The sequence below is a fragment of the Pseudophryne corroboree genome, chromosome 12, assembly GCF_028390025.1.
Source record: "Pseudophryne corroboree isolate aPseCor3 chromosome 12, aPseCor3.hap2, whole genome shotgun sequence".
Lineage (NCBI taxonomy): Eukaryota > Metazoa > Chordata > Amphibia > Anura > Myobatrachidae > Pseudophryne > Pseudophryne corroboree.
Window position 1 is genome coordinate 41,919,642 of NC_086455.1, and position 23,692 is coordinate 41,943,333.

At 45.3% G+C, this 23,692-nt stretch overlaps 1 protein-coding gene across 2 annotated transcripts; it reads left to right on the forward strand.

The window, feature by feature from the left end:
- Positions 1 to 4,205: 4,205 nt before the first annotated feature.
- Positions 4,206 to 23,023, forward strand: LOC134980544 (SERTA domain-containing protein 2-like). Of its 2 annotated transcripts, XM_063947401.1 has the most exons (3): positions 4,206 to 4,449; positions 20,896 to 20,950; positions 21,694 to 23,023. In XM_063947401.1, the coding sequence occupies exon 3, from the start codon at positions 21,698 to 21,700 to the stop codon at positions 22,526 to 22,528; it is 831 nt and encodes a 276-aa protein (XP_063803471.1). In that variant the 5' UTR covers positions 4,206 to 4,449; positions 20,896 to 20,950; positions 21,694 to 21,697; the 3' UTR covers positions 22,529 to 23,023. The 2 variants fall into 2 exon arrangements, with proteins under 2 accessions (XP_063803471.1, XP_063803470.1); XM_063947400.1 differs by lacking the exon at positions 20,896 to 20,950 and having other exon boundaries at positions 4,207 to 4,449.
- The last annotated feature ends 669 nt before the right edge of the window (positions 23,024 to 23,692 follow it).

The following is a 23,692-nucleotide window of genomic DNA, read 5'->3' on the forward strand; positions in this document are numbered from 1 at the left end:
CGATTTTCCGCTAACTGCGCATGCGCAATGTTCGCACTGCGCCAAGTAAATTTGCTATGCAGTTAGGTATTTTACTCACGGCATTACGAGGTTTTTTCTTCGTTCTGGTGATCGTAATGTGATTGAAAGGAAGTGGGTGTTTCTGGGCGGAAACTGGCCGTTTTATGGGAGTGTGTGAAAAAACGCTGCCGTTTCTGGGAAAAACGCGGGAGTGGCTGGAGAAACGGAGGAGTGTCTGGGCGAACGCAGGGCGTGTTTGTGACGTCAAACCAGGAACGACAAGCACTGAACTGATCGCACTGGCAGAGTAAGTCTCGAGCTACTCAGAAACTGCACAGAGAAGTCTTTTCGCAATATTGCGAATCTTTCGTTCACAATTTTGAGAAGCTAAGATTCACTCCCAGTAGGCGGCGGCTTAGCGTGTGCAAAGCTGCTAAAAGCAGCTTGCGAGCAAACAACTCGGAATGAGGGCCCTTATTCAGCAATTATAAACATAAGAGTGGCCCAAGAAGGAATTACTTTCTTTATTGGCCAAGGCTAATTCTTTGTTTCTTAGGGTCTAATTCATGTTTGTAAGGAATTATTCCATGCAAATAAAATGCAGCAATAGGCGTATGTATGAGATAGATGCCTCCTGCATGCATTTGTCAGATCACCATCGCAACCATCCGTCGCGATTCGCAGTGGTTATTAGGCAGCAATCAGTCTTCACAAACTGAGGCGTAAACAAGCTGGCCATCAGTTCCAGACACCTGGGTCAGGTAAGTCATCCAACCTTGCAGAACCTGAACCTGTCTCGTCTATAAAATGGAGATGACATGTGCCTGTTTTGTAGAACGCTGCCGGTTGCTCCCCCTCTCCTTCCCCCAAAAGTCAATCATGCTGCAGATATATTGGGGCATCGTGCTGTGTATATGGGGTGGTGACAGTTGTTGTAAAGGCCACTGGTGACTGACAGCACAACTGAGCGGCACATGGAAAATGCCCACCCATTTGTGACGTCAGGCACAACACATCGGGCTGACGATTAATAATTGTGTGTGCGATGGGAGTAATGCTGGTTCAATATACCTATGCAAAACAACATGGCTATGCCATATAATCTTATTTCATTTGCATCCGATGGGAGTAATGGTAATTTCTCATACGTCCTAGAGGATGCTGGGGACACCATTAGAACCATGGGGTATAGACGGGATCCGCAGGAGACATGGGCACTTTAAGACTTTGAATGGGCGTGAACTGGCTCCTCCCTCTATGCCCCTCCTCCAGACTCCAGTTTAGAATTGTGCCCAGGGAGACTGGATGCACACTGAGGAGCTCTAAAGAGTTTCTCGGAAAAAAAGACTTTTGTTAGGTTTTTTATTTTCAGGGAGGCTGCTGGCAACAGTCTCCCTGCTTCGTCGGACGTAGGGGAGAGAAGTGAGACCTACTTCTGGTGAGTTAAAGGATCTACTTCTTGGCTACAGGACACCATTAGCTCCTGAGGGTCTGATCGCTAGGTACGCCTAGATGCTCATTCCCAGAGCCGGCCGTCAACCCCCTTGCAGAGCCAGAAGTCAGAAGACAGGTGAGTAGAAGTACAGAAGACTAGCACTCTGAAGTCTATGTGGCCAAACCAGTACGATTAGGGTTCAAGTAAGAGTTCCCAGTCACCCAGGGGGTGCCCAGGGCACTTAAGATAGGGTGGTCCCGATGGAAGGTGGGGGATGTATATTAAATTGTGCATACCTTCCAACATGTCCCATTCCAGGAGGGACAAAATGTTATCTACCTGGACTTCCCACTTAAAACATGATTGGCGTCACCTGTGTTGAACTATTTAATTAATAAAAAAGATACTTCAATAAAGGTGATTGCAAACATAAATTAAGAAGGAAGTCCAGGTATAGAGCATTTTGTCTCTCCTAGAATGGGTCATGGTGGGAGGTATAGATTGTGTATATTAAATGTAAACCAATGGTGTATATTAGATTTAACTAATAGTTTATTAATGTCTGTGTACTGTTTATAGCTCCACCTAATTGAAAGACAACTATTTTATAAACTTTTCTTGTAGTGGAACAAAAACAACTTAACCTTTAAATACACATAGAAAAATAAAATCATTTATCTTGTCACATGCAAGAATAGCAGCAGCCTCTGTACTACTTACACACTGGGACAGGACTCAGGATGACTCTGTGTGTGTCTCTATGGGCCTAATCAGACCTGATCGCTAGGCTGCGTTTTTGTACAGCCTGCGATCAGGTCTGAACTGCGCATGCGTATGCAGCGTAATGCGTAGGCGCGTCGGTCTGCAGCGCCAGGCAGCGACGGATGGTGCGAGAAAAATGATCACACGGGCGAACGCAAGGTGACTGACAGGAAGAGGCCATTTGTGGGTGGCAACTGACCGTTTTTAAGGAGTGTCTGGAGAAACGCAGGAGGGACCAGGCGTTTGGAGGGAGGGTTTCTGATATCCGCTCCGACCCTGATCATCACACTGGAAGAGTAAGTCCTGGTCTGGCCCGGGGTACAGTATGCCCTGCATCCCCCGCTTAATCTGGCTAGAGCACCATGCATATGTATATTCAGGAAATCAGCATTTATACTGCACATGTGCAAGTAACGAAGGTTATACAACGGACATGTCTGAACCTGGCATCTAATGATCAGTGTTTCCCCTAGGATGTGGGCAGGGCACGGTGCATGTGCGTCCAAAAAGGGGTGGTACAGCTCGCCGGAGAGGGGTCACTATTGCGGGTAGAGTGGCCTCCTCAGTGTCACTAATTGGGGCACAGCCCTCACTATTGGGGGCATGGCCCAGCCATCGACGTTATTAACGGGGGGGGGGGGGTGTCCAGCAGTTATGAAGGTGCTGGGCTTTCCCCAAGTTCTCCCTTTAATGTGAATAGATGCCGTGAGCTTGCACAGTGCATCTTTTCAGATGGAGGCGGCATGATGTGCATATATGCCCCTCCATAAAAAATCCAATTCAATGTGGAGCTGCATGCTTTCCTTTAGCAGTTGACCCATGCCTGCTTCTGGCCCATTCAACAAACCCAGCCTCAGGAATCTGTACCCTCCCCCCTTAGCACCCCTGCGCACAGTCATCTCGAACTGTCCCCTCAATATCACCTCAGAACTACGCACAAGCAAAGCAGCCAGGCAGCATTCTCTACCTGTCTTCAAGCCTGCAGCCAGACAGTGAATGGCTGTCTGCATGCTGATTGGTTAACAGCTGGAGCTATCCACCAGTCAGAGTGCTGACAGCCATTCACTGTATGGAAGAATGTGGAGAGATGGTGCAGTGCACGCCTATGCTTCACATACAGTAGATCCTAAGCTGTGTTTAATACGCAGCCCCTATGGGTCTGGGAGCCAAAATGTGCGATTCGGGTGGTGCCGGCATTCAAAGTCCCACACCTAAGCCGTTCACTTTTGGGAGAAATCTCGCCCATCGTCACACAAACTGCAGCCCTAGGGTGTGATGTACTAAATGGAAAATGCGGTCAACCGCATTTTCCGAATGTACTAAGCCCCAGCCTCCGGGTCAGCGTCGCGGTGGGGATCCCCCATAGAAGCCTATGGGCTCCTCTCCGCAGCACTGGTGTGAGGGATCCGATTGGATCCTTCCCAGCATACCCCGCGGGCGCCCCTGTCACTCTGCGCACGTGCAGAATGGCTCCCGTGGCCAAAACCCAGAAATCAGGAAGCCGCTGGAGATCGCAAAGGACAGCTCTTATCGGAAGAGCTGGCCATTGCATATGTAAGTACATATGCCATTAGCATCGTGACGATCGGCGGCGATGTCATTTAGTACATCCCGGCCCTAGTGAGGATCCCTAATGGTGACAGATGGGGAGATATGATACATGTGTCTGTAGAATAATATACAGGGGTGATGTATCAAAGGGGACAGGTGGATATTACCCAAAGAAAGCAATCACAGTTTATTTATTGTAGTATGAAATGACAGCTGTGGGCCACACCTCCACCTGTCTCCTTAGCATGTGTGCTGCCTCTCCCCAATACTGCTGCTGCACTGACTGACTGAGGAGGAGGCCACAACACCAGCACAGCAGAGAGGAAGCAGGACTGTAACTCCGCCCCTCTGACATGCCCTGACCCGCCCCCCACCGCCATTGGTCACCTGATAAGCGCAACGTATTTGTCAAGGTGGTACCGCCCACCTGTCCAATCAGGAAAGGGTTGCTGTGCTGCCCTGCCCGCTGTCATCCAATCAGCAGCGGCGCACCTGACAAGTGCCGTCAATCAGCCGGGCATCCTTCACGCACTTTCTATGCCCGGTGCTGGCGGTAGAGACCTCGGATGCGCAGAGCAGGGGGCGCCTCGGCGGCGGGGGAGAGCCCGGCGCGCCCACGGGACGGACGCGATGTGATGCGGGAGACGCGCTGGCTGAGGCAGCTCTGGAGCCGGGAAGTGTCAGCGGCTGCCCTGTGAGCGGTGAGTGAGGGGAGCCGGGGGTACGTGTCATACGGCGCTACAATGCGGCTCAGCCTGGTGGGGGGCTAACACGCCGGAGTTACTAAAGGACGATATAGCGGTGAGTTAGGTCCTGTCTCCTCCTGTCCGCTCTCATGCACATTCCCCCCTGTGCGCAGTGTAACATACATGGAGGAGCAATGTTTATTCTAATTCTTTTTATTCTTATGAGTGTGTGTGTGTCCTGGTTCTGCAGCAGTTAAAGTAAGGGTGAGACATATGTGTGTGTGTATGTATGTATGTATATGTATATATATGTATATGTATATATATATATATATATATATATATATATATATATATATATATATATATATATATATATATATATTCAGAAGAAAATGATGAGGCGGCACTCGGAGTCTTGTGAAAATACCAACAACATGTAATAGTGCAGAATCTGCACTATTACATGTTGGTATTTTCACAAGACTCTGAGTGCCGCCTCTTCTGATGTTATGCAAAGGGTTTGTACCCCTGGAGGAGGGCACCTGAGCAAGTCAGCCCCATAGCAGGGGCAGAGCCGAGTGTCGGTGCAAAGCGTGTATATATATGTGTATGTGTGTGTGTGTGTATATATATATATATATATATATATATATATATATATATATATATATATATATATATATATATATATATAGTGTGTATATATATAATTTTTTCTCTCTCTCTCTCTCTCTCTCTCTCTCTCTCTCTCTCTCTCTCTCTCTCTCTCTCTCTCTCTCTCTCTCTCTCTCTCTCTCTCTCTCTCTCTCTCTCTCTCTCATTAATATGCCCCTAATGATGGGTACACACTAAGTGGTTTTGTAAACAATATCGCTCATTTTTACCCAGTGTGTATGCCGCCAGCGATGCCCGATGCGCCCTCCCTGGGGTCGTTGATGACCCCCGCTGCCGGCTGTACATGCAGTTCAATCTGGCTATATCGTCAGATGCTGCATATTGGGGTCGGTCGTGGCATGACGTGACTGTGTGTATGCACGTCGGTGGCCTGGTCCGGGAAGGGAAACGCTATGTGATATTGCTCATGGAACATATCACATAGTGTGTACCCACCATAAGGTGTCCCAATACCTTGGTATCTGACTTGCTGCAAATTGTGGGACGGATTCAGTATGAAATCCCAACTGTCAATATACCAGCGTCGAAATCCCGAACTCGAGTGCAGTGTGTCCCCTCGCGGGCTTGCTGCGATCGCCACGCTTCGGACTCTGTGGCTAGCTTAGCACACTATTATATTCCCCATTGGGTGGTGGCGTGGACCACCACCCTACAGGGAATACCGGGCAGCTGTTGGGATTTTGACTGCCTGCATTTTCCCTGCTGTTGGGAATCTGGCGTTTGTATTTTGACTGCCAGGATCCAGTCGTTCAGGAAATTAACTGCATCCCGGGAGGGGGGCAACCACCAGTAGCGGATCTTGCCACGGGTAAGCAGGAATTTTTCCCGGGGCGCTGCACCATGGCAAGATCCGCTGCTGCTGTGCCCCCCGCTGCCCGCTCTGGCCCGCTGTGAAGGGAAACTAGTCTAGTTTACCTTCGTGGAGAGGACCTTTACTGTGCGGTGCGCGATGACGTCATCGCGCAGAACTAACAGCAGTTACTAACAGCAGAACTTTACACTGCAGTGCATGAACAGTGCTGAGGGGAAGGCATCTGAACGGATCCCTCTAAACATTCCAGACCTCCTCCATCATAGTAAGGGGCAGGTCTTCGGTTACCAAACTCTGAAAACGTAACTTCTCAGTGAATGACCTGTTGCTATAAGATGCGGATACCCAGCGTTTCCACATTTGTAACGGGCCATTAGTGATGGATAGGCTCAGTATTTGAAGAGGTGGTGTAGCTAATATGCACGTGCAGGAGAAGTGGTGATATGGCAATGTATGGGGCAAATCCAATTAAGGGCTTGACTCAAAAGATATGTAAACCCAATGGTTTACATACGTCTCCTGTGGTTTGGTGCCTGCATACAACTCGCTGTATGTGCAGAATGGGTCCTGCATCATCATACGCAGTGCTCCCAGAGCCTCAGCCTGAATGACAGGCTGCAACTGTTTGGAGGCGGGGAGTGGGCGGAGCTAGGCAAGATTCCCCCTCCCACACACCATTTCCATATGGGGCAGCCACGGGTTTTTGCTAATAATTATCCTCGTTCATTTCTATAGGATTTACAGAAGGTATGGGTCGTTGGGTCAACACAACTTAGGCCGACAGTCATTAGGTCAACCACTATTGGTCGACATGGTCATTAGGTCGACAGGTCAAACATGAGGTGCTTTTTTTGTGTCTTTTTCTTCGGAAAGTGACCGGGAACCCCAATTAGTGCACCGTGTCCCCTCGCATAACCATGCTTCGGGCAAGGTGCCTCGCAGCGCTCAACACAGCTTACCGACCCCAATTGTAGTCCACGTGGATCGTAAAGTATGAAAAAGTCCAAAATTTTAATAAAAAGTGGAAAACTCATGTCGACCTTTTGAACTGTCGACTTAGTACATGTTGACCTAATGACCATGTTGACCTAGTGACCCTGTCGACCTAATGCATGTCAACCAATAGTGGTCGACCTAATGACCGTATTCCTCAGAGCTGGTGCAGTCAGGGAAAATCCCTGTTTTAAGGTAAAAAATGTTGGTGCGGTTCATAACCCTTTGGACACCCTCCCCCGTAATGACTAATTACTGTAGGTAATTTGATGTTTTCAGTTAGCTAATTGGTCCAATAATTACATGTCATCATTGGGGTGAAATTGTGCAAATAGCAGAATAATGGGCTAAAACATGTGGGACAGGTACATGGGGGTGTTGTATGGATGGAAGTGTTTTAAAATTTGAAGGTGGCAGTTACAGGTTGTGGGGGGTTCAATTTTTTTTATAACAAAAGTGACCTAATATTACCCCAAAAGGAACGCTAAAAATTGTGTGTATGTATTTTTTTTTTTTGTAATTTACAAAACAAGTTTGCTTTTTATAAAAAAAAAATATATAAATTTTTTTTTTCCTTTCACTTTTAACAAAAGTCACAAATCAGCTATTTAAATCAGTTTAAAAGCTCATATTATTTTTGTTTTGGACAATAAAAGACCTCTACTACTACTACTACTACTACTACTACTACTGTTACCCAATATGGCAGTTCTCCATGTATTTTTATTTTAGATTTCCCACAGGTTTTTTGTCCCAAAAACTTTCGCAACCATTTTTTTTTTTTTTTTTTGGAATGTCAGTTGGATAGAGCAGCATACCTGTGGTAATGAGAAATTGGTCGCGATAGCAATGTTAATTTTTGCAGTGAAACTCACGCGGCTAAATTAATATGTCCCTATATCTGTCTGTTTGTCTATCTATAAATTTGCTACAGTCTGTCCCATCTCCAACATGTATGAGCCCATCCAGTGGCTCCCAATTTACAGGAAGGCTGCTGGCAACAGCCTCCCTGCTTCGTGGGACTTGGCGGGGGTAGGAACCAACTTAATGGAGAGTTAATGGTTCTCTACTCCGTTGACATGACACTGTTAAATGTACTAGCTACCCTATTAAGGTTAACTAGTTAGCGCCGGGCTTTTATCATAATAACAGCCTACAGAGGCGCAGTGTGGCTGGCTCCTTATACTCTGTAACTCTCTGAAGGTACTCTGGGGGAAACTGTGTCCTACATTTTCCGGTGTGTGTGTATAAGTGTGCAAATCCCACATTACCATGTCTAAGGACTCCTGTGTCCTGTGCTGCTGAGTGTTTATCTTCAACTGAGGAGTCTGTTCTATGTACTCAGGACTGGAATACACTTTCTCAGCCTTCTGAATCCAAATCCGCATGGGTGGATTCTTTAAGGGGAATGATATCCAAGATTTCAATAAAGATGTCACATACTGAGAAAGAGACGCAGTTTTTGAAAAAAAATCTGTGGAGGATATGATGTATTCAGCCCCCACTACTTTGTCTAAAAACCCACCTACATACCCACAAAAGCGTACACTTGCCCAGATAATGCATCTAAACATTACCATCGCATTTGGATAATGTATGTATCTTGGGGTGAGTCCAAGAAGTTTCCTAAGGTGGAGTTTCAACTGGGACAGTTTTCTCATCTTCCTACAAGCAGGTGTGGATGTGGGCCTACACTTGGGCTCCATAAAGGTCCAGATTTCGGCCTTGTCCATTTCCTTCGAGAAACAATTGGCTGCTCTCCCTGAGGTTCGGACATTCTTGAAAGGAGTTCTGCACATCCAACCACCCTTTGTGCCTCCTACGGCACCTTGGGATCTTAATGTGGTGCTGTAGTTCCTGCAGTCAGATTGGTTTGAACCTTTACAGGAGGGGGACATAAAGTTTCTCTAACGTCCTAAGTGGATGCTGGGGACTCCGTAAGGACCATGGGGAATAGCGGCTCCGCAGGAGACTGGGCACATCTAAAGAAAGCTTTAGGACTATCTGGTGTGCACTGGCTCCTCCCCCTATGACCCTCCTCCAAGCCTCAGTTAGATCTTTGTGCCCGAACGAGAAGGGTGCACACTAGGGGCTCTCCTGAGCTTCTTAGTGAAAGTTTTAGTTTAGGTTTTTTATTTTCAGTGAGACCTGCTGGCAACAGGCTCACTGCATCGAGGGACTAAGGGGAGAAGAAGCGAACTCACCTGCGTGCAGAGTGGATTGGACTTCTTAGGCTACTGGACATTAGCTCCAGAGGGACGATCACAGGCCCAGCCTGGATGGGTCCCAGACCCGCGCCGCCGGCCCCCTTACAGAGCCAGAAGGCAGAAGAGGTCCGGAAAATCGGCGGCAGAAGACGTCCTGTCTTCAACAAGGTAGCGCACAGCACTGCAGCTGTGCGCCATTGCTCTCAGCACACTTCACACTCCGGTCACTGAGGGTGCAGGGCGCTGGGGGGGGGCGCCCTGAGACGCAATAAAAAACACCTTGGATGGCAAAAAATGCATCACATATAGCTCCTGGGCTATATGGATGCATTTAACCCCTGCCAGAATACATAGAAAAACGGGAGATAGGCTCCGCCCCCTTATCGGCGGCCTTATCTCCTCAGCACCATTTTCCCTCACAGCTCCGTTGGAGGGAAGCTCCCTGTCTCTCCCCTGCAGTCACTACACTACAGAAAGGGTTAAAAAAGAGAGGGGGGGCACTAATTACGCGCAGTATTAAAGATACAGCAGCTATAAGGGGAAAAACACTTATATAAGGTTATCCCTGTGTATGTGTATGTATATATATGTGTATATATATGTATATATATATATATATATATATATATATATATATATCTATATATATATCTATCTCTCTCTATATATATATATATATATATATATATATATATATATATATATATATATATATATATATATATATATATATATATATATATATATATCTATATCTATCTCTCTCTCTATATATATATATATATATATATATATATATATATATATATATATATATATATATATATATATATATATATATATATATATATATATCTATCTCTCTATCGCGCTCTGGTGTGTGCTGGCAAACTCTCCCTCTGTCTCCCCAAAGGGCTAGTGGGGTCCTGTCCTCTATCAGAGCATTCCCTGTGTGTGTGCTATATGTCGGTACGTTTGTGTCGACATGTATGAGGAGAAAAATGATGTGGAGACGGAGCAGATTGCCTGTAATAGTGATGTCACCCCCTAGGGGGTCGACACCTGAGTGGATGAACTGTTGGAAGGAATTACGTGACAGTGTCAGCTCTGTATAAAAGACAGTGGTTGACATGAGACAGCCGGCTACTCAGCTTGGGCCTGTCCAGACGTCTCATAGGCTGTCAGGGGCTCTAAAGCGCCCGTTACCTCAGATGGCAGATATAGACGCCGACACGGATACTGACTCCAGTGTCGACGGTGAAGAGACAAATGTGACTTCCAGTAGGGCCACACATTACATGATTGAGGCAATGAAAAATGTTTTACACATTTCTGATAATACGAGTACCACCAAAAAGGGGTATTATGTTCGGTGAGGAAAAACTACCTGTAGTTTTCCTGAATCTGAGAAATTAAATAAGGTGTGTGATGATGCGTGGTTTTCCCCCGATGATAACTGATAATTTCTAAAATGTTATTGGCATTATATCCTTTCCCGCCAGAGGTTAGGGTGCGTTGGGAAACACCCCCTAGGGTGGATAAAGCGCTCACACGCTTGTAAGGGCTCTACCCTCTCCTGAGATGGCCGCCCTTAAGGATCCTGCTGATAGAAAGCAGGAGGGTATCCTAAAATGTATTTACACACATACTGGTGTTATACTGCGACCAGCAATCGCCTCAGCCTGGATGTGCAGTGCTGGGTTGGCGTGGTCGGATTCCCTGACTAAAAATATTGATACCCTAGATAGGGACAGTATATTTTTGCCTATAGAGCATTTAAAAGATGCATTTCTATATATGCGTGATGCACAGCGGAATATTTGCCGACTGGCATCAAGTCTAAGTGCGTTGTCCATTTCTACCAGTAGAAGGTTATGGACACGTCAGTGGTCAGGTGATGCGTATTCCAAACGGCATTTGGAAGTATTGCCTTATTAAAGGGAGGAGTTATTTGGGGTCGGTCTTTCAGACCTGGTGGCCACGGCAACAGCTGGGAAATCCACGTTTGTACCCCAGGTCGCCTCTCAACATGAGAAGACGCCGTATTATCAGGCGCAGTCTTTTCGTGGACAAGCGGGCAAAAGGTTCCTCATTTCTGCCCCGTGACAGAGGGAGAGGAAAAAGGCTGCAGAAATCAGCCAGTTCCCAGGAACAGAAACCCTCTCCCGCCTCTGCCAAGCCCTCAGTATGACGCTGGGGCTTTACAAGCAGAATCGGGCACGGTGGGGGGCCCGTCTCAATGAATTTCAGCGCGCAGTGGGCTCACTCGCAAGTAGACCCCTGGATCCTTCAGGTGATATCTCAGGGGTACAAATTAGAATTCGAGACGTCTCCCCCTCGCCGTTTCCTAAAGTCGGCTTTACCGATGTCTCCTTCTGACAGGGAGACAGTTTTGGAAGCCATTCACAAGCTGTATTCCCAGCAGGTGATAATCAAGGTACCCCTCCTGCAACAGGGAACGGGGTATTATTCCACACTGTTGTGGTACCGAAGCCGGACGGCTCGGTGAGACCGATTCTAAATCTAAAATCTTTGAACACTTACATACAGAGGTTCAAATTCAAGATTGAGTCACTCAGAGCAGTGATTGCGAACCTGGAAGAAGGGGACTACATGATGTCTCGGGACATCAAGAATGCTTACCTTCATGTCAAAATTTACCCTTCTCATCAAGGGTACCTCAGGTTTATGGTACAGAACTGTCACTATCAGTTCAGACGCTGCCGTATGGATGGTCCACGGCACCCCGGGTCTTTACCAAGGTAATGGCCGAAATGATGATATTCCTTCGAAGGAAGGGTATTTTAGTTATCCCTTACTTGGACGATTCCCTGATAAGGGTAAGATCCAGGGAACAGTTGGAGGTCGGTGTAGCACTATCTCAGGTAGTGTTGCGGCAGCACGATTGGATTCTCAATATTCCAAAATCGCAGCTGGTTCCGACGACTTGTCTTCTGTTCCTAGGGATGATCCTGGACACAGTCCAGAAAAAGGTGTTTCTCCCGGAGGAGAAAGCCAGGGAGTTATCCGAGCTAGTCAGGAACCTCCTAAAACCGAGCCAAGTCTCAGTGCATCAATGCACAAGGGTTCTGGGTAAAATGGTGGCTTCCTACGAAGCAATCCCATTCGGCAGATTCCACGCAAGAACTTTCCAGTGGGACCTGCTGGACAAATGATCCGGGTCGCATCTTCAGATGCATCAGCGGATAACCCTGTCACCAAGGACAAGGGTGTCCCTCCTGTGGTGGTTGCAGAGTGCTCATCTTCTAGAGGGCCGCAGATTCGGCATTCAGGACTGGGTCCTAGTGACCACGGATGCCAGCCTGCGAGGCTGGGGAGCAGTCACACAGGGAAGGAATATCCAGGGCTTATGGTCAAGCCTGGAGACATCACTTCACATAAATATCCTGAAGCTAAGGGCCATTTACAATGCTCTAAGCTTAGCAAGACCTCTGCTTCAAGGTCAGCCGGTGTTGATCCAGTCGGACAGCATCACGGCAGTCACCCACGTAAACAGACAGGGTGGCACAAGAAGCAGGAGGGCAATGGCAGAAGCTGCAAGGATTCTTCGCTGTGCGGAAAATCATGTGATAGCACTGTCAGCAGTATTCATTCCGGGAGTGGACAACTGGGAAGCAGACTTCCTCAGCACGACCTCCACCCGGGAGAGTGGGGACTTCACCCAGAAGTCTTCCACATGATTATAAACCGTTGGGAAAAACTCGACAGGTATTGCGCCAGGTCAAGGGACCCTCAGGCAATAGCTGTAGACGCTCTGGTAACACCGTGGGTGTACCAGTCAGTGTATGTGTTCCCCCCTCTGCCTCTCATACCCAAGGTACTGAGATTGATAAGATGGAGAGGAGTAAGCACTATATTCGTGGCTCCGGATTGGCCAAGAAGGACTTGGTAACCGGAACTTTAAGAGATGCTCACGGAGGATCCGTGGCTTCTACCTCTAAGAAGGGACCTGCTCCAGCAAGGACCCTGTCTGTTCCAAGACTTACCGCGGCTGCGTTTGACGGCATGGCGGTTGAACGCCGGATCCTGAAGGAAAAAAGGCATTCCGGATGAAGTCATCCCTATCCTGATCAAAGCCAGGAAGGATGTAACCGCAAAACATTATCACCGCATTTGGCGAAAATATGTTGCGTGGTGCGAGGCCAGTAGGCCCGACGGAGGAAATTCAACTGGGTCGATTCCTACAGTTCCTGCAAACAGGAGTGTCTATGGGCCTGAAATTGGGGTCCATTAAGGTTCAAATTTCGGCCCTGTCAATTTTCTTCCAAAAAGAACTAGCTTCAGTCCCTGAAGTTCAGACGTTTGTAAAAGGGGTACTGCATATACAGCCTCCTTTTGTGCCTCCAGTGGCACTTTGGGATCTCAATGTAGTTTTTGGGTTCCAAAAGTCACATTGGTTTGAACCACTTAAATCTGTGGAGTTAAAATATCTCACATGGAAAGTGGTCATGCTGTTGGCCCTGGCCTGGGCCAGGCGCGTGTCAGAATTGGCGGCTTTATCCTGTAAAAGCTCTTATCTGATTTTCCATTCGGACAGGGCGGAATTGAGGACTCGTCCTCAGTTTCTCCCTAAGGTGGTTTCAGCGTTTCACCTGAACCAACCTATTGTGGTGCCTGCGGCTACTAGGGACTTGGAGGATTCCAAGTTGCTAGACGTTGTCAGGGCCCTGAAAATATGTTTCCAGGACGGCTGGAGTCAGGAAAACTGACTCGCTGTTTATCCTGTATGCACCCAACAAGCTGGGTGCTCCTGCTTCTAAGCAGACTATTGCTCGTTGGATTTGTAGTACAATTCAGCTTGCACATTCTGTGGCAGGCCTGCCACAGCCAAAAATCTGTAAATGCCCACTCCACAAGGAAGGTGGGCTCATCTTGGGCGGCTGCCCGAGGGGTCTCGGCTTTACAACTTTGCCGAGCAGCTACTTGGTCAGGAGCAAATACGTTTGTAAAATGCTACAAAATTGATACCCTGGCTGAGGAGGACCTGGAGTTCTCTCATTGGTGCTGCAGAGTCATCCGCACTCTCCCGCCCGTTTGGGAGCTTTGGTATAATCCCCATGGTCCTTACGGAGTCCCCAGCATCCACTTAGGACGTTAGAGAAAATAAGAATTTACTTACCGATAATTCTATTTCTCGTAGTCCGTAGTGGATGCTGGGCGCCCATCCCAAGTGCGGATTGTCTGCAATACTGGTACATAGTTATTGTTACCAAAAAATCGGGTTATTGCTGTAGTGAGCCATCTTTTCTAGAGGCTCCTCTGTTATCATGCTGTTAACTGGGTTCAGATCACAAGTTGTACGGTGTGATTGGTGTGGCTGGTATGAGTCTTACCCGGGATTCAAAATCCTTCCTTATTGTGTACGCTCGTCCGGGCACAGTATCCTAACTGAGGCTTGGAGGAGGGTCATAGGGGGAGGAGCCAGTGCACACCAGATAGTCCTAAAGCTTTCTTTAGATGTGCCCAGTCTCCTGCGGAGCCGCTATTCCCCATGGTCCTTACGGAGTCCCCAGCATCCACTACGGACTACGAGAAATAGAATTATCGGTAAATAAATTCTTATTTTTTTACTTGGAAGGCGGTCACACTGTTGGCATTGGCATCTGTAAGACGTGTCAGAATTGGGGGCATTGTCGCACAAGAGCCCCTACTTGATTTTCCAGGAGGCTAGAGCTGAGCTCAGAACATGTCAGCAATTTCTTCCAAAGGTTGTGTCGGCTTTTCATATCAACCAACCTATTGTGATGCCAGTGGCTACTGACACCTCAATTACCTCAAAGTCTTTGGATGTTGTGAGGGCTTTGAAGATATATGTGAAGAGAACTTCTCGTCACAGGAAGTCGGACGCACTATTTGTCGCTGGATTAGGCTTACTATGCAGCATGCTCATTCTACGGCATGATGGCCAATTCCAAGATCTGTTCAGGCCCACTCTACTCGTAAGGTAGGTTCTTCCTGGGTGGCTGCCCGGGGTGTCTCGGCTTTACAGCTTTGCCGAGCAGCTACTTGGTCAGGGTCGAACACGTTTGCTAAGTTCTACAAGTTCGATACTTTGGCGGCTGAGGACCTTAAGTTTGGTCAATCCGTTCTGCAGGAACCTCGGCACTCTACCTCCCGTACTGGGAGCTTTGGTACATCCCCATGGTATTAATGGAACCCCAGCATCCTCTAGGACGTAAGAGAAAATAGGATTTTAATTACCTACCGGTAAATCCTTTTCTCGTAGTCCATAGATGATGCTGGGCGCCCGCCCAGTGCTTCGTATTCATGCATTGTTACTTGGTTAAGTATTGGTTCAGTCGTTGCTGAATCGTTTCAAGTTGGTTAGCTTGGCTTTTCTTTTGTGTGTGTGTGTGTGTGTGTGTGTGTGTGAGAGAGTGGTGAGATTCACACCAGCTATCTGTGTATTTCCTTCTTTCGAAGTATGTCCGTCTCCTCGGGCACAATTTCTAGACTGAGTCTGGTAGGAGGGGCACAGAGGGAGGAGCCAGCCCACACTATTAAACTCTTAAAGTGCCAATGGCTCCTAGTGGACCCGTCTATACCCCATGGTACTAAATGGAACCCCAACATCCTCTACGGAAAAGGATTTACCGGTGGGTATATAAAATCCTATTTTTTCCCTCAAAATTCTACACACAATACCCCATAATGACGTGAAAAACGTGTTGTTGTTGTTTTTTTTGTTTGTTTGTTTGTTTGTTTGTTTGTTTTTTGTTTTGTTTTTTTAAATGTATTAATAATAATTAAAAAAAAAACTAAGAAATCACATGTACATAAGTATTCACAGGCTTTGCACAATACTTTGATGCCCCTTTGGCAGCAATTACAGCCTCAGCACACCGAATATGATGCCACAAGCTTGGCACACCTATCTTCGGGCAGTTTCGCTCATTCCTCTTTGCAGCACCTCTCAAGCTCCATGAGGTTGGATGGGATGCGTCGGTGCACAGCCATTTTCAGATCTCTCCAGAGATGTTCAATCGGATTCAAGTCTGGGCTCTGGCTGGGCCACTCAGTGACATTCACAGAGTTGTCGTGAAGCCACTACTTTGATATTTTGGCTGTGTGCTTAGGGTCATTGTCCTGCTGAAAGATGAACAGTCGCCCCAGTCTGAGGTCAAGAGCGCTCTGGAGCAGGTTTTCATCCAGGATGTCTCTGTACATTGCTGCATTCATCTTTCCCTGTATTCTGACTTGTCTTCCAGTTCCTGCCGCTGAAAAACATCCCCACAGCATGATGCTACCACCACCATGCTTCACTGTAGGGATGGTATTGGCCTGGTGATGAGCGGTGCCTGGTTTCCTCCAAACATGATGCCTGGCATTCACGCCAAAGAGTTCAATCTTTGTCTCATCAGACCAGAGCATTTTGTTTCTCATGGTCTGAGAGTCCTTCAGGCGCACAAACTCCATGCGGGCTTTTAACTAAGGAGTGGCTTCCGTCTGGCCAGTCTACCATACAGGCCTGATTGGTGGATTCCTGCAGAAATGGTTGTCCTTTTGGAAGGTTCTCCTCTCTCTACAGAGGAATGCTGTAGCTCTGACAGAGTGACCATCTGGTTCTAGGTCACCTCCCTGACTGGAGCCTTTCTCCCCCAATTGCACAGTTTAGATGACCGGTTAGTTCTAGGAAGAGTCCTGGTGGTTCCGAACTTCTTCCATTTACAGATGATGGAGGACACTGTGCTCATTGGGACCTTCAAAGCAGCAGATATTTTTCTGTACCCTTCCCTAGATTTGTGCCCCGAGACAATCCTGTCTGAGGTCTACAGACAATTCCTTTGACTTCATGCTTGGTTTGTGCTCAGATATGCACTGTCAAGTGTGGGACCTTTATATAGAAAGGTGTGTGCCTTTCCAAATCATGTCCAATCAACAGAATTTACCACAGGTGGACTCCAATTAAGCTGTAGGAACATCTCAAGGATGATCAGTAGAAACAGGATGCACCTGAGCTCAATTTTGAGCTTCATGGCAAAGGCTGTGAATACTTACGTACATGTGATTTTTTTATTTCATACATTTTTTATTTTTTATAAATTTTGCAAAAATCTCAAAAAAAAAACATTTTTCATGTTGTCATTATGGGGTATTGTGTGTAGAATTTTGAGGGGAAAAAATTTAATTTGTTCCATTTTGGAGTAAGGCTGTAACATAACAAAATTTGGGAAAAGTGAAGTGCTGTGAATACTTTCCAGACGCACTGTATCAATTTAGTCACACACTACTGCTCACACCACTACAAGCTGCTACCATGCATTCTGCCTTATCCAAATGTTACTGTCACATACAGCAACACTCTGTAGTACAAATACACTAATTGCTTAAACAACTACTGTAGACTATCCCCAGTACTGACACATAGTAAATAAGTTTCTTACGTATAACCGGAAGGATCTTGAGCTGTTACAGGACACCCACTAGGATATCTGCCCCTTCTTATACCCCCAGAGACAGGGAGCAGTCTAGGAACTGCAGACCAATTTTTACATAAGCAGCCAAAGTCCCATGCAACCCTAGTGATTCACAACTGCACAGTCAGAACCACACTTTTACATGGAGCTGATGGGGGTTTCTAAGCAGTAGGAACTCATCAGCCCAGAAGCTGCGCATGGGACGTACTTGGACGTTCCAACGTGACAATAATCCAAAACACAATGCCAAGTCTACCTGTCATTGGCTACAGCAGAATAAAGTGAAGGTTCTGGAGTGGCCATCTCAGTTTCCTGACCTCAATATCATTGAGCCACTCTGGGGACTGCACAAACGTGCAGTTCATGCAAGACAGCCCAAGAATTTACAGGAACTGGAGGCTTTTTGCCAAGAAGAATGGGCAGCTTTACCATCTGAGAAAATAAAGAGCCTCGACCACAACTACCACAAAAGACTTCAAGCTGTCATTGATGTTAAAGGGGGCAATACACGGTATTAAGAACTGGGGTATGTAAACTTTTGATCAGGATCATTTGGGTAGTTTCTGTTGTCATTATGATTTGAAAAGGGTAAACACAGTTGTTTGACAATAAATGGCTTCACCCAACCACTGACCATGAGTGAAAGAAAAGTTTGTGAGTTATCATTCATATTCTCTGACAAATGGCCAGAAAAACACAAATTCTGCTAGGGTATGTACACTTATGAGCACAACTGTATACAAGGCTCCTCTGATGCTGGTGGTCCCTAACTCTAGGTCTGGGGTGTAGAACCCCACAAACCGGCAAAGGCCAGGTACCCCGGAGCAGCACAATGCGAGATGGTACAGGGTTCGTATGTGTTAATAAAAGGAAAACAAAATCCATATACAAAAATTAATATACTATACTATACAATATGTATAGTTTGGAGCAGAGAAGGGAAAGGGGGGACATGATAGAAACTTTCAAATATATCAAGGGTTTTAACAAAGTCCAGGAGGGAAACATTCTCCAAATGAAGAGAAGCAATAGGACACGAGGACATGCACTGAGACTGGAGGGGGGGAGGTTCAGGGGAAATTTGCTGAAAAATTATTTCACAGAAAGGGTAGTGGACAAGTGGAATAGCCTCCCATCAGAGGTGGTAGAGGCTAAGACAGTAGAGCAATTTAAACATGCATGGGATAGACATAAGGATATCCTTACAAAGAAATAAGGATCAAATAAGGTTAGAGATAAAAATAATATATATTAAAAAAAAAAAGGGGCAGACTAGATGGGCCAAGTGGTTCTTATCTGCCGACAAATTCTATGTTTCTATAGTAATAGCATTGCCCTTAAATTTCAGATATTAACACAATCGGAAACAGGTTTAGACCCTGACACTTAATAAATATGCTACTTAAAGTATTTTTCCAGTTAAGGGTACGTTAGAATCTAGAGTCAAGAAGTGACAATCCATGCTCCTTTTTACACTTGTACTGGGTAACCCAAATGCACCCATCTAAAAATAAATATAATAATTTAAAGATGCGTTATCAAAGAGAGGAGGTATTACTTGGTCCTGTGGGCCGAGGTGCTATTTCACAGATACTACTTTGAGTATTGGCTTGATACCAAGTCGAGAATTGTACATTTGTTAATTGCTATAGCACTCTTGTTTTTTTGCCCATCACACCACAATTGGTTTTATCCAGGGCATCTGTGTAGTCCAGAACCCCACCCTCACACCCATTTGTACCTATGTGGTACATGTTTGTTCTCTGCATTAGGATCAGTGCTAGGTCAAACATTTAGGGGTCCCTCTGTGGCCACATCCCTTTTAGAAGCTCCCTCTTAGGAGGGCGTGAGAGAGGACTTGGGGGTTATCTACAGCAGAACGCTGTGTTTCCTGCAGTAGGGATGGCGTGGGTCATAAGATGGCCTGCCAGCCTGTAATGTTGCATATCAACACATACTGTACCAGGTAACCGTGAGAAGAAAATTGTACTAAAGTATACAAAGCCAAAATAGATTATTAACCGCTTAACTGACATTATTTCCCTTCAAAACCATTCATTCATATAGGTTTTTTTATTTTAATTATTTTTTTTTTATATATATTCAGTTTCAAAGTATTTTTTTCAAATATTTATTTAAATATTATGTTATGCACATCTGCAGGGATGGACCTCGTCAAAAACTGTGGGGCACAGTAGGGTGGCGCGGTGGCATGTGATCGAACCATGCCAGTTAAGTGGTTTAAAGTAAAATAAATGACAAACTTTTTACAGGCACACTTTCAGTATGACTATGGTACGAAATGTAACAGTCGGTCTGTCTTGCTGACAGTCACTGCTTTCTGTGGTCTCCGTATGAACAAACGGGTCTTTTACCGGACACCGTTACTATTGGTCATTTATACTCTAATCTGTTGGCCATGCCACTAGTACAGTATGTGTATGGCCCAGGGATACCACAGAGAATCAGATGGAATCATACAGCAAGATATCTTGCTGACACGATCTATACTCTACTAAAGTCCCTTATTAACACATTGAGGGGTATTCAATTGTTTGAAAAGTCAGTTGGGAGTCTGTTTTTTCCTATCTAATAGACAGGATAAACCAGACACCCAACCGACTTTTCAAACCATTGAATTTCCCCCATTGCATGGATGCCTTACAGCACTGAGGTCTTGAGTTGATTCTCACCATGGCCCTAACTGTGGCGTTTGTATATTCATCCGGGTATTCTGGTTTCCTCCAATACCACAATAATATACTGGTAGGTTACTTGGCAGCTGACAAAATATTATTCCTAGCAGAGACCGATGTGAATGACTGAAATATTCTCTGTAAAGTGCTGCGGAATATGAGCGTTTATATAAATAACTGGTAATAGTAAATTTAATGCTACAGTGGATCTATGACCATACATCTCTGCCTACACGTGGAAGCCATGTTGATGCTGTTGGGATGTCTTGGTGACACCGCCAGTTTCTGGTGAATTTGTGACACTTGCAGTATGTCTGCCACATCTGTGAGGAGTTGATGAGGACTCTTTTAAAAACCAAAATTAGAAAATGACTTTCTAAAATGTAAGCAGGTTTATCAGTCTTCGTATCCACGTTCCTGACTACCGAACAAACTACAGGTTAACTTGCTATGCTGTTTTACTGAGAGGAGGACACAATTAATCTAATGTATCCTATTAGTAAATCTGACCTTTCCGCAGCAAATTATTAGCCACGTTAGTCAGTATGCCCTGATCATGTAACGTACATGGAATGGTTATACTTTGTTGAAGTTGTCACTCTCCGTGCCCTGTTAAACAAATTGTTTTGTGTTTTCAGTCCTTGTGACCGAACAAAGTACAATAATTACTTCATGATGTGTCTCCGAAGCCAAGTAAGAAATCTCTTCTGCACCAGGTTTACATAAGATCTGGAAGTTATTATTGAAGCATGCAGAGAAATGTAGCCCCTGCTTATCCCACCCCCCTTCTGCTCCAATGGTAGCTCCTAGCAGCCCAATATGTGTCTTGCAAACATGTTATCAATTTTAGGTAGCTATGGCTAATTATATGGAGAAGAATATTCTCTTAGGGAACTGGTAGAAAAATGAAATGTCTAAGTTATAACACACCGCAATCTCTATGTGCCTTCCTTTTCACAAGTACTATAGCGCCTGCTTTATTGAGAATGATGAGAACCACTGTAGCTAATGAGATCACAACAGATTTCTGGGATAGTTATTCTAGCTATTGGTGTCAAAATTGATTATCACTATTCTAATATGTATCAAAGCTGGGAGAAAGATAAAAGTATCAACCAATCGGCTCCTAACTCTCATTTTACAGGCTGTTTTTGAAAAAAAAAAATGACAATAACTGATTGGTTGATCCCTCTAAACCTGGTTTCCTGAGACAGTGCACCGCCCGTCCAGGTGTTGCTTCCAGTTCTTGAGAATTGGGTTCTACTTGACGTTGTTCAGTGATAACTGTAATGAAAGCCACCCTGCGTGATTACCGTAGCTCTTTTTCCAAATAGTGGTGACCTATGTCGCTGCAAATGCTATGTATTTCTGTTTGTCTGAAGTCTTTTTTGCTTGGCATAACAAATGTGCAACCATTTTTTTTTTTCCCCCCCCAGACACATGCTCAGTAGAGGACTTAAACGCAAGTTTAATGATTGTAAGGAGACCATGACTGACTTACCTTGTGCCTATGACTCCAACAGAAACATGCCATACAGTCATCAAAGGCAGCTGGTGCTGAACATGTGCCTGAACAAACTGCAAAACTATAAAATGCTGGCTGAGCCTAACCTGCACCGTTCCGTTCTCATAGCCAATACAGTGCGTCAAATACAGGAGGAAACAAGGCAGGAGGCCAGCCAGCTGCCGGGAATTGTGGGTAATGACATTACCTCCAACAGCTTCATGTATACAGGAAGCGAGTCCTTGGAGAGCTGTTTAAATTTGCCTTTTGGAATGAACACAGACTTCACTAGAGACTCCTGGCCCAATGATAATCTGGGGGACAGCCTGATGGAAGTAACAGATGATGACATGTCTTCTGCCATCTCCTCAATACTCAAAGATCTAGACTTTGTTGAAGATATAAACCCATCTCCTGCCCTGGGTCCTGCTGTGGAAGACCTGCCAAAACCTATGGAAAATGGATTCAGAGGGGAAAAACAGGACACAAGGGCAGCAGAATGCGTCTTTGGTTCCTTTGAACTTACAAGTTCTACCAGTTATTTAAAGGACTTATCAGTGGATGACATATTTGATGATATTGATACATCTATGTATGACTCCGATTTTAGTTTTTCCTCCTTAATCACACCAAGATTACAGCCTTCTCTTGAAGAGCCCCTCAAACTGTATACGCTGTGCAATAATTCCTCCAACAACAACTTGCAAGTCTGTAGGACAGATTTGAATGACTTGGACCACATCATGGAGATTTTAGTTGGTTCCTGACATCGCGATATCTACCAATCGTCATTCAATGCCTATTTATGTGCCGCTGAGTGAGAAATGTGTTTCAAACTTTAACCGTTGATAGTAAGCGCAAGTTGATATTACCCACAAATGATCAACTTCTTTTCTTTGGACTGGATAGATATAAAATAAATCTAGATATATCTAAGTTGTAAATCGCTTGTGGGATCCGAAACTGCCTAGCAACAGACGCCTACAGTATTATGCATATCCTTTTAACTGGAAATTGAAAGAAATGTGTGACCTGAGTAAATTACAAAAACAGCTATTTTTGTAACTAACAATGTTTCTAAATATTTTCATGTGGTACAATAACCTTTCAAGAGCCAATAGGGTCCCTACTTGTATATAGCGGACGCTACCTCCTGACAAAGTGCAAAAACCTACTCTTGTGCTGTACGTGGATTTTCATTTATATAGGGTTGTTAAGTGTTTTTAGCAGACCTTTTCCAAATGAATATTGTACGTTTTTGATTATTCGCTTCTATTTTTCGTTTTTAACATAGAAGTTGTTTTATAAGAATTCTATCAGTCTTAGTTTGTGGCTCAGTCATTGGTTTATTTTTAAGTGTATGTCGTCTACACACAGAGGCAGCGATTGTGTTGGCTGCAACATATGGGAATCCAGTCACTAGAAAACGGTGACATCACTTGGGCACAAAGAACCTATCCCGTCCTATCCCAACGGAATTGTAGGATCATGTGACTGAGATGGGCGCATTCTCTATATACAGGCTATAGGTACACTATATAGGCATGCTAGCACTTTACTCCGGGGACCATCCTTGGCTTCTTCTCTTAGAGCTGATCTTTTACACTTCTTTTCTACCTCAGATATATTTTATTGTGGTAATCTTCTAAAGTTTTCCTGCAGAGAAAATGCCTGCAGGAACACGTGTGAATATTTATTGTGCTTTTTCCATGCATACATTTTACTGAGCTATGCATTTGTAGGTGTCCCAAATGTACCGTGAGCATGTATGCAAGTAGTGCAGGATTTCTTGAACTCTTCATAAAGCACTTGTGCGTGTGCTAGTCTTTGGCACAGGATATTACAAGTACCGCTGTCTTTACTGGTTTGGTCATGAATGCATTTTCTATTTGGAGAGCGTGTCACATAAACACGGTGTACCAGAGATTGAA

What these genes read in the sequence shown, in the direction of transcription:
- LOC134980544 (XM_063947401.1), top strand. Translation starts at nt 21,698, where the DNA reads ATGCTCAGTAGAGGACTTAAACGCAAGTTTAATGATTGTAAGGAGACC.